Below are 12323 nucleotides of genomic sequence, written 5' to 3' on the forward strand. Positions count from 1 at the left end.
ATGAGTATTATTATATGATCTGGAATTCTGTTTTCTATGAGGTTTAAAACAATGTCCTATTTCACACGTATAATTATATGATCAGATACGATGCTTCGTATAAAACATATATATATATATATTATTTATATTTTTTGTACTCAGATTTGGCTCTTCACTATGCTTGACTAATTATTACAATTATTATAATTCATTAGCATACTTTTTTTTTTTAGTATGTGAGTATTTAGTATGCATGTGTTTGTTATTTTTATTATTATATATTTATTTTTATTTTGGGGGTTTTGCTCTATATCGTATATAAGGTGCTTGGCACAGGGCCATTCATCATTGTACTTTTCTTCTTTTTTTTTAATGTTTTTCCTTTTTTTCTTTTTAAAAAACATATAGATCTATATATAACCCGATATAACAATGTCATATAACACATTAATAAAATCCTTTTACATGATTTCATATCATACACATGCTGAATCCAGTAGAAGCATTCCTTGATAAATACAGTTGTACAAATATGATATAATACATGTATACATCTAACTTTCTTATCAGGTATCATTATTTTCTAATATTTACATTTGCACTGCATAGTGCCTAGATAACTCTACTGGTCCCATTCTAACATATTTTCCAATGAACTACAACGGGGATTAGGTCAGTGTAGTGATACACTGACCTAATTACCGCCAAGTGGCGATGTTCCGCTGTGTTGTGTCTTAAAATGTTATTGTATGACAGTTAAATCGCTTAATGACCACAACATATATTAAAATGGTCACATGTTAGTATACAAATTGGTAATTGATATATATGCATGTAAATAAATAAAAAACAATTATTAAATTGATGTGTTTACTGTGGAACTTTCTTGGTTATTGTTTTTGTCGGCCTGGTTGCCCTTGACAACGACTGTGGAATGCGAAACTACCCGGCTGTTCCGAACAATTTACCGCTGACCCAGTCGGTGTGTATAAGAGTTTTAAAACAGCAATTAACAATACTCGCAACATTGCATAACTAATACTAATACTAAACGCGCACCATGTTAAATATATCGCAAGCCCGATGTAGTTTACACGCCAATAAACGTCAAAAATATGACAACCAATCCTTCATAATATATATATATAAAATGATATAATTTGGTATGATGTTTACTATAATACATGTATAAATAAACAATTATATAATCAGGTTTCATGATTTCCTGTTGCAAATTAAATATAAAATTTCTGCAAGAGAATACCGACTTATTAACAAAACAGCAATTCGGGGTCAAAATCGATAAGACTAGGGAGGAAATAGGGAAGATTTGCATGTATAACCATTTAAAAGTTCAAAGAGATTAAGATAAGTAATTATAGAAAGGTAAGCGTTTTCTTATTCATTGATGACACTTGCCACATGCATCTATGTCAAATCTTACTAATACCACGTCCTCATAGAAATAGTATGTTCCAAATGAAATCATGATGGCACCCAGACAACTTGATCATAGTCTTCGACATCTACAACGGAATTCATGATATTCGTAGCAAGCTCCTTAATACAGAATCAACTGTGAAACACTCACCGTATGCTGGTGAAGCAGGGATGTTACTATCATGGAAGAGAAAGTTCACGATTGGGAAATCAAAATCGTTCCGCTTATCGTACAGCTTAAAAGTAAGCCGTCCCTACAGGCCACGCTGTAATTAAGGATCGAAGCAAGCGGCTGAAGAAGAAGAGTCTGTGGTATCCTTGTTTTCAAGCTCAGTATATATGCTCGATGTGGTTAATGAATGTCTTGTTATTTTAGACAGCACTACGTCGATATATCTGGGTGTGACATTGAAGGCCTCGGTATAGGCCCTTTTACCAGTCCTGATAGGTTCTTTAATACATTCAGCCACATGTGAAAACTATTAGAAGTAGACCAGATGAGGGGCCATGGTTGATCTTGAAGATTCGCCTATAGCTATAGTCTGCTGGAAACTGTCGCCGAACGCAATTATTTTCACCAATCATCTTTAGTAATATTTATTTTGGATTCATTAAATATTCTCATCAAAAGGCGTTCCTTCAGCATGGTATGAGGCATGCTAGTGTAATTCACGTGTGTATATTACAGGTTATTTCAAATGTGAGGATAGCATATCATGTACATTTCTATGGACATTTGAGTCAATTAAATAATCATTGGTTTTCTACACTTTGCATATTAAATAATCATTACTGTGTTTGATTATAAGTATGAATTGGGTTATATATAAGTAACTTAATAAAAAATAAAAATAAAATAAAAATTGATAATTTTGTCTTGTGTTACAAAATAAATAAGTTCTTGTGTTATGATATAAAACTTACGTTATCCTTATTTGTAGGGTGGCCTTTTCAATATTGTTTTCGCTGCTGGTAGGTTTTTAAGGGGTCCCAGAATTATCAGATTCTTCTGGATAGAGTCGTTCTGTTTATTAATAAGCAATTTAGCTAGTGTGTTGTACCCTAGATACTTCAATATAACGTGTAGCTCTACGAAAACGAAATATCGTGTTCATGATATGATACTTCAATGTCTATAGTAATGGAAGACTAAATATATCTAAGATTGTTAGTGATTGATATACATTTCGTGATTTGACGTGTACCACTAGACTGGCTACCAGCCCCTAAGTTTTTATGAAGAACTTCATGGCTGCATTTTACTTCTAGCTTATCTCCCCCTAGTTTAGAACTTATATGAGGTCTAAATCGTCAAAATTATTAGAGTTTCTGTTTTTCTAAATGTTCAATATTCTAGAGACGGGGGACCAGTCTAGTGTACCACATAAAGGGGAGGAACCGTTCATCGTTCTGGAAGATCTCCTAGTTTATCGTCCGTAACAACTGTGCCCAGTTTATCGTTCCTTAACACCTCCTAATTCATCGTTCCGGAACTCCTCGGAACTTTTGCCAGGTTTCATGAAGTCTTTCATTTCATTTTGTTGTCAATGAAGTCTATTCGGATCGACTTTGAGTGGGTATTTATCTTTTAATACTGAAAATGTGTTGCATTTTTCCTGTTTCAACTTTCCGATTTACTTACTTACTTTGTTATGATATCATTTTTAACAAACTTGTCGAACAAGTAATTGGTTGGAAGAGTTGGCAGAACTCATTTAAAATATAAGTACATTGTTAATAAAATAAAGGCACGTTTCGAATGATAACAAAAAAAGTGAAAAAATGAGTTCCTAGAATGGAAATCGCTGAAACAAAAATATATTAAATATATTTATAAGTAAATATGTATTTTAGGTCAACTTCTTAATATACATGTACTTGATATATTGACAAAACACTTACTATGAGAGAGTCCAAATTAACTGTATCACGATCTTTGTAATAGACTATCACGATGTCCAAATTCATGTTTTGCTTAAGCAACAGCTATACATTATGTCATCTTAAATAGAGCTTTAATAGTGTGTAGAAACTGGAATACTTAGAAAATATATTCAAACAAGTATTATATTGTTCTTGTGTATATGTGATATGCAAAGAATTATTGAAATTAGTGAACATTGACAGAGGTAGATCCTCAATGTTCAGAAGTCTCAGCACATAATTGGTTTATTTCATAAAGGTAGCGTTACAAATTGTCTTCCTCTCATTATCAGCATACTTGTCTGAATGGTACGTTTACGTACAGATGGATCATTAATTTGAATACGAGACTGGTTTCTCCAGTTCTGACAAAGGTTGAGACAGCTTGCTGTCCATCCCCTAGCTCAGTAACAAGGTTTATTGGACTAAAGCTTAATTTGATTGTGTGTTGTGTGAGAGCTCGTTATGAACGTTTGTGTGCAATTCATGTTTATATAGAACAGTTAGCCAGGTTTGTGCGCTAAGCGTATGCTGTTAGCGTTAATACCCCCTGGAGCCTGAAACGTTAAACTTTACTCAGCATTTCCTTCGTATTGATCTGGAGTAAGAATGTGGAACAATTACTAATAATTTACGGAACTATGGAGAAATTATCTGCCCTTCCTTGGTACAACCTAAATCAATCGTTGTTATCTGACGTAATAGGGTCAGGGGTCAAGTCCGTATTTCAGTGGTACAACGGTTTTCAAACGTGGAGTTCTTTAAGATATAAATTAGAAACTGTGTATGTAATCAATCTGTAACATGCATTTTATATAATTAAGGGTGGTAATTCTGAGAAATCGTATATATTGCAAATATAACAACACAAATTTTAGTCGGCCTCAACGGAAACATTTCCATCCTATTACATTTGTGTTCTTATGTTGTGGCAATTAACTTTTACGTCAATGGAAAAAAAGTTTACATAAACTTAATAAGAAAAAAAATTCCAAATAGTCGATATTTAACCGTCTTTGAACTCATCTTTTGCAAAAAGAAAACGGAAAAATCATTTGTATGCAAATACAATGTGTAGTTTCTCAATCGACGTCATTACGTTTCTCATCGTAGAGAGGAGGTGTATCTATTATATTAAAAAGTAAGGAAATATTTTATATGTTTCCTTCCCTGTGATATCCCCACGATTTCTGTTGGTGCCTTCTCGTGTCCACTTAAAGTTAAGGAGTTTTTTGTTCCTTTTTGCTGACGTTTTTTACATATATATCTGTTTTTTCTTATTTAAAAAGCCTGATCTTTTATTACGTATAGTGATTTTTGTTCCTAGGGCTGACGTTTGTTGTACATATTTGTTTTCTTTTCCATTTATAGTCAGGTCATCATTTATAAGGTCTAGTGAGTTTTGTTGTTGTGGGCTGATGATTTGGTAGATTTGTTTCACTTATAGCCTGACAGTTGCGACGTACAATGGTTTTAGCATTTTAATCACAAAAAAACTCCCGAGTGAATAATCCAGCTCAGCTACATAATTACTATCAAACATATCTGAAAGATACTTTATCTATGAAATACTTGAGCAATTACGATTTCGTCAGAATATGTCTCGTTTTATTATTCTACCTGGTTTCACTTACAGTCCTTTATCACGAGTTTCCAGATACGTTGTATTTTCGTTTTGATATAATATTATTATCCATTTAACTGAAGCTGTTTTCTTAATAATTTCAGTTGTAAGGGAGGCAAACAAAAACTCCGGAAGCAAGATTTTGGATTTTGGATGGTAACTTTATAGACAGCAAGGGATCTGTTTTACAATCGTCTCAAATAGTTGAAACATAGAACAATCATAATGTTTATAATTTGATTATGTTTTAACTTTATTTTATTTTATTTTATACACCATGTAGGAAACTTCGCCGAATTTCAGCACGATAGAGGTAAGGCACAATCTAATCTCGCAAAACATAACGTGAAGGTAATATAGTTATAATGTAAACTTGTAAAATTATCTAACGTTTCGCCTGAAAGTTGATGTAAATGTATGCATGCTGTTATGTGCTTTTGTAATATGTATATAATAGACAATGTATAATGTTATGTACTTAAAATAAATATCGTATAATGCATGGGCTTTTATTGTAATTATGTTATACTGTTAAACAAATTCCTGAATGGTGTCAGCTTGCCGTTTATCGCGTAGCTGAACTCGTTACCATAGAAACACGACCTTGCTCCTGAAAAATAGCTGTTTCGTCGTTTTGGACGACAATTTATTAAAGATGTATCCTGAACCGAAAAGAACCATACAGAATGATTACGTACCATTTCTATCCTGTTTCAAAAGCAAATATAAGGATTAGGTTATCTTTTTAACGTTTATGATGGTTTGCAACACAGTTCCATTCACATATATTCTCCAAGGTACATGAACGGAACCGTTGCGTACAATCATCATAAGTGTTTCAAAAACAGATGTGTTTCAGTATATGAATGTGTGTATGATAACCATTGTGTACCATCAGTTCGTACCATAAACTTTTGAACCTGGTGTAGAAAATCAGCCGATACATAAAGTATGTCTATGTATGTGTACCTGTATTTGAATATACTTTTTTGGAGTGTTATAAGATAATTAAAAAAATGAACATCGTGCATTTGTTTCCCAGTTTTAGACTGGTGCGGGTTTAGCTGTGGTGCAGCACCCTTGCTCTGTGATGATTCTGTTGTTAATGGTACCACTATAAATGTCGATGTGGAGTGTCTCCTTTTCAAAGATACTGTCTACATGTGTCTCATACTAGAGAGCCAAAGATACTGTCTACATGTGTCTCATACTAGAGTGTCAAAGATACTGTCTACATGTGTCTCATACTAGAGTATCAAAGATATAACTTGGGTTACTTCCTGTATTTGATTGGTTTTCTCTACTAAACAAAATAAATAAATAAATCACCATGGCCATAAATGACCACAGCCGTCGATGGGCCGGTAAACCCAAACAAACAAACAAAAATTATCTTAAATAGGCATAAAGAGCGTACCTTTATGGGATTATTTTCATGGTATGCATCTGCTTCTCATGACAATGGAATACTTACATTTATAAAAGCATATGGTTGTAATTGAGATCTAGAATGAAAAGCAGTATAAACCCCAAATGATTTAAAAATATAGATTTTATTTAGCTAATTTCTTGTATTTAAATCAAGGAAATACATTTTAAATATTTACCTGTTGTAACCATTAGTTTCAAATTGGTATTATTGTAAAGGCTTTTGTAAAGACATTGTCTTTTACTGTATTTCTGCAAATGTTTCGGAACACTTCAGGCATTGATCTTCATTATTATGACCTTTTATAATACCACTGACAAGTCTTTAGTGGACGAAATGACTAGTTGGAACAGTATAAATGTTTATTTGACTTTCTACATCGATCAAAGTGTTAAATATATGTGTCCTTACTTCGTGTTATAGCCATTAGTTTAGGTCACAAGGAACGTAGCTACATTGTAGTTGATTCTACTGCTTGACAATCAGATCCCAGGGATGGTCGTCAACCTTGTCGCTAGAATTTATTCTTACACAGTTACATGATATTCTGGTTTAAAATAAATCTGTTGTAGCCTTGTAAATAAGTAACTCTATAAAGGGTTTTATAGGCACCTTTTTGTATTACTATGTGTTTTGAAACAGTTTACATAGATTTTCACATTTTTAACCTAAAGTATTATTGATGTTTCCTAAAGAGAAAATGCCCAATATGACTTTCAGTATTAGTGTATTGTGCTTTATTAACCACTTCCTGATTATTAGAGGTAGGTCGGCTACAAATGTGATGACGTAAGGGTAGTTAGACCTGATGTACAGATATTGCACTAGTGAAGACATCAGACATCCGTTATCCGTTTGGTTAATAAATTCTGGTCCAGTTTTCCCATCATGATCCTTATACATACAAACACTTACCACAAACTCATAAAGTAATGTGAATGCAGACAGGTAGGGTGTGTATATAGACAAGTAAGAAACGAAAGTACACAGACAGGTAAGATGTGGTAATGTCTGCCAGGTGTATCCCAGGTAGGTGTGTCGCCCAAACCCTCTCATACACTCTTACCTACACCTACCGTCCTCCTGGACAAACAAACTCATTTATTTTGATAGTGTATGGAGCACCTTAACAAGATCAAAGTTGACAAAAATATTATAAACAACACGTTCATTTCTCACTTATGGCCTAATCCGCGGGCCACTTGACTCTGTTAGGAGTACCTGGGTAGACAGACAACCGGGACGTGGAGTGGCAGGCAAACATGAGATGACTGCGCGCGAACTGTTACGGCTAATATAGGCAAATTGAAAGTAGAGGGTCGGTGGCTCGAAATACAAGTACGGGATTTAGCTTTATATACAAACACTAGATTTACCGACTGTCACTCCGTCTGATTCTCACTTAAAGGGGTGTGATGTCCTATCATGTATGTGTGCTCTCAAACGAAACGGGTCAGTAAAATGTTCAGTTTATCTTTAAAAAGATTAATTTCATTGAACAATAACTAAAATGTATTAATCACGAATTTCGTGAATCAGATTGGTCGATTCTATAGCATGTATTTCGGGTTAATGGTTCAGGTTACTGTATATAATTAATGTTATTATATGGAAAAATTGAGGGAAAATTCAAATACATGTACTTGAGGTCGTCTATATCACACCAACTAAACAATGATGGCACTTTTTACATAATTATAACAACGCCCTACATATTTATATAGATTCCCTATAGCGTGTTCAATAATTGTAAATATATGTACAATATTTAAAATTTGTATTCAATAATAAATGTAAAATTATTGAATATTGTATCGTTTGATACGCCATAATTCCCTGTTGATTTTTTTTATTTAATCAACTCAATCAATTATGTAGATTGATCGAATGATTCAATTATAGCACACACTCTATACAATGGTATTTCATTATTTAATCTATTCACTATTTTCCCATATAAATCATCTGTATTCAGTGCCTTAATTAATATATAACGATTATATACAGCAATGATGTCATGAACATTTCAAACTTTACATCACGTAAATTGACAGATATTGATGTCATTGCTTAATTTAAGATCGCGACATGAACATTTTGTGAATTAACTAGTTTATAATGACAGTCCAGCTCATGCTATAGATTCGTCAAATTAAAATCAATTAAATGAAAATGAGCCTGCCCCGGTTGGATAAGCAATTATTGCATATTCCTTAATTATGACGAATAAAGTGCATGTACGTCTCTGATTATAATATTAATTGCGTTGATTATAACTGTACTCTTTTAGTGATATTTTAAAAAGTATATCAATTAAAGTTTGAAGAAGAGGTGTAACAGGCTGATTAATTGTAAATATCTTCAATTGAATATAAGTTATTATATATTTACTTAAGAACCATAGATGATATTTAAATTCTACTTTCGTTTTCATTTTCCAAAATTCAGTCAGTATTTAGTTTCTACTTTCGTTTTAGATCGTACTCCCAAAGGGCCTCATCGTATTTGACCAATCACGGCCACGTTTACATCTAGAACGGAAGTCAGTTTATTGTATATGGCGGGTGTTTCAGAATGTAGCTGACGAAGACAATAATTCATAATAATGAATTTTAAGCCAGTGATTCAACAGAAAAGCTGAATGTAAACACACTTTTCAGTTTAAGTTATTGTTTTGTTAACTTCTTCCACACTTACAGAGGTATACTGTACGTAAAGTACACAGCTGGCCGCGATGGCTTGAAAACAATTTGTGGATTTTCTGTCAGCTGATAGATTTGATTTGTTGATGTTTTTAATACTGAAACCATGATTGAATTTAACAGTAATCTACAACAGTGAGCAGGAGTTGTTTTGATGCGTATTCGTTTGATGTTGGCGCTTAAGATATTGACAGTCAAGCTCCGTCTAGATCATGAGTGACACTTACGTATACACTCCCATATGCTAGGGTTGGGAACTCTCTACTTACAGCTAGATAACACCATGAAAACAAAATAATGTAAGCTTTTCAGTCAAACCCTTTTGATTTTTATGACAGTTATTGGGGTTCTTTTCATCCAGTGTAAACATGTAGTCTAAAGAACGTAACTTTGGCAATTTTTGAGGGACTTGCTTTATTTAAGCCCAATTTTACTTTGAATAAGTTATATTACAGACTTAGCAGGGATTGGCATACATTTATGCATCTGCACAGCAGTAATTTAACTATAGTCCGAATTATTCTGGCGTTTTATCGCCTTTTTTTATATCGTTCTGGCGTCGATTAACGGACAAAGCAGTAATTATGTGTATTGCCAGACTCGCGCTTGAAAGTTCCAAGCTTGTTTAAAAAGTTGCTTGATTATTTATATTTGGTATAAATTTCAACTGAAATGTTTCATTTATTAATTTATTTTTCAGATGCAAACATATCCCTTTTAGGCTTAAACTTTACTTTGTGTAATATATCAAATTCAAAAGCTGTTCACCATGGCTACAGAAGAGAAGAGGATGATACACGGGGTGCAAGTTGTATTTCCCTGTAAGCCGTATCCGTCACAGTTCAGTATGATGGAAAAGGTAAATATAATTAACCCTTACAGTTATATGTACTTGTGCAGACCAGGTAAATCATATATCGTTAGCAGTTCACAGTGTGATTTTTTTCTGCATAAACTTTATGACAGTCGGTGTATGCTTGAATTTTGGAAAATATATAGTGATATATTTTTTTAAAATGAGAAGATATTCCTAATTTTTCTTCATTTTGGGAAAATAAAACATTCATTTTTAGGGAAATTAAGCAGCCTATTATCTGCTGTAAATCAAAGAAAAGGTAAACCTTGCCCGCCTCAAGGGTTAAGTTTGATAATTTAGCCATTGGAACCTCTTAGATGTATTACATATGTTAAGGGTATATACAGTACGTACATTGTGAATTATGAGTCAAATTCTCACATTTTTTCAGTTTTATTCATTTAATTTTTGAGAATTCATTAATTTTACATAGAGCGACTTGCTACTTTTGAGATTAAGATAGCAAATGTCTCACAATTTAAAAAGAATGTAAATACAACACTAAATGCCATAATTAAAAGTGTTCACCAGATCATTTTTGTTGAGCAGTGATCAATATTATGTAAATATAGATCCTAGCACGTTAAGTTTCAATATTTTTAGAAACTCAATTGTATGATGCAGATTTATCACTATCTAGTGATATATTTCAGGTGATCAAAGGGATAGAGAGAAAACAGAACTGTTTATTGGAAAGTCCTACCGGTAGTGGAAAAAGTCTGGCTCTGCTGTGTTCTGCTCTTGCCTGGCAAACAGCTGAATATGGTAAATTTAGCCCTGCAACTTTGGAAACTAAAAGATACTCCCATATCTGGTAATTTTAGGCTACTGTAAAATCGTAAATTTTCATGGGACATTAAATTTCGTTTATTACGTGGATCACAAAAATCCACGAAATTAAATCCCCAAGAAAACAGGCTTGTATATGAAAACCACAAAATTTTAACCCCACGAAAATAAATGATTCTACAGTAATACATATAATGTACCATAGATTTTGGTGCCTACCTATCAATTTTTATGCCAACTTTTTACAAACTTATAGGATAAGCATCAAGCGGTCATTTTATGACATCTGATGATATCATCTGAAGAACAGCTAGAAAAATGTCATTTAAAAGTATATTTTTTTCTCTACAGGGTATACACACCTTTTATTTATGGGTTTAATTCTAAATGCAATTACCTGAGCAGTAGTAGTTTGTTTACAAGGTTATTGAGGTTTCATCTGAAGACATATGTAATTCTTAAAACATTTGTAATAACTGGCAATCCAGATGATTTTGTGTTTAATTTGTTTATTTAGAAAAGAAAAGAGTAGCAGAGGAAGCAAGTACAGCATCGACATCTGAAGAATCAAGTAAGTCTCACTTCAAACGTGTGTTGTTACCCAATAGTCTCACTTCAAACGTGTGTTTTTACCCAATAGTCTCACTTCAAACATGTGTTGTTACCCAATAGTCTCACTTCAAACGGGTGTTGTTACCCAATATTCTCACTTCAAACGTGTGTTGTTACCCAATATTCTCACTTCAAACGTGTGTTGTTACCCAATAGTCTCACTTCAAACGGGTGTTGTTACCCAATAGTCTCACTTTAAACGGGTGTTGTTACCCAATATTCTCACTTCAAACGTGTGTTGTTACCCTCTTACATTTTAATATCTGTGCTGTATATCTAATATTTATTACCTGTTTTACAACAAAAGAGTTACATGTAATAGGCATCATATAACTAGAAAAAGACATTTTAAGTCACTCTTGAGGAAAATGTTGGTGAATCTTCACCCCTGAAATTTCATAATGAACTATTCCAACCTTTGAATTGGAGGATTTCAAATGTGTCTACAGTGGTGAATGAGTTAATCCCTACAGTGTAGTGCAGCACTCCAAACTAAAAGTGTTTTGGCTTTTACTACAGAAAACCTGCGCTTTATAGAACTCTTCAGAACTGTTACAGTGTGTACCAAATTCAAGAGTCTTTACAGGACCTTTGGTCGAGAAAACATGGAAAGTCGTCCATATCAAAGATATTTTACCTGACCAAATTTTACCACCTTCATTTTTGGAGAAGACTGGATATTAAATTGTGTCTGTCAAACTTTAGTTTTCAATCAGTAATTGTTATAAAACTGGTCAGATTTCAACCAGATTTGTTCACCCTTGAAGACACTTTTGAACTATTCCAATTCAAAGGTTTGAATAGTCCATTGTGAAATTTCAGGGGTGAATGAGTTAATGTAATTGTTTGGTTCAGTAAAAATCTTCAGGTGGTAAATATAGTTAGAAACAGTCTAATTTCAGCTTCTAGTCTAGTTTAGGTATTAAGTTATAATGTCAAATTTTGTATATTGTTTCACTTGAAGTT

General features: G+C 33.1%; 1 protein-coding gene across 2 annotated transcripts in view; it reads left to right on the plus strand.

Annotated features, from left to right (window-relative positions):
• Positions 1-7789: 7789 nt before the first annotated feature.
• Positions 7790-12323, plus strand: part of LOC110458579 (Fanconi anemia group J protein homolog) — a 52556-nt gene continuing 48022 nt past the window's right edge. The window contains exons 1-4 of one of the 2 annotated variants that reach the window (XM_021510346.1): positions 7790-7850; positions 9801-9959; positions 10610-10721; positions 11263-11316. In XM_021510346.1, coding sequence (XP_021366021.1) covers positions 9870-9959; positions 10610-10721; positions 11263-11316 — 256 coding nt within the window. In that variant the 5' untranslated portion in view covers positions 7790-7850; positions 9801-9869. Of the gene's footprint in view, positions 7851-8946; positions 9042-9800; positions 9960-10609; positions 10722-11262; positions 11317-12323 lie in introns of those variants that run through there. The other variant, XM_021510345.1, reaches the window with a different exon arrangement.

This window comes from Mizuhopecten yessoensis, unplaced genomic scaffold (genome assembly GCF_002113885.1).
Source record: "Mizuhopecten yessoensis strain PY_sf001 unplaced genomic scaffold, ASM211388v2 scaffold9651, whole genome shotgun sequence".
Classification (NCBI taxonomy): Eukaryota; Metazoa; Mollusca; class Bivalvia; order Pectinida; family Pectinidae; genus Mizuhopecten; species Mizuhopecten yessoensis.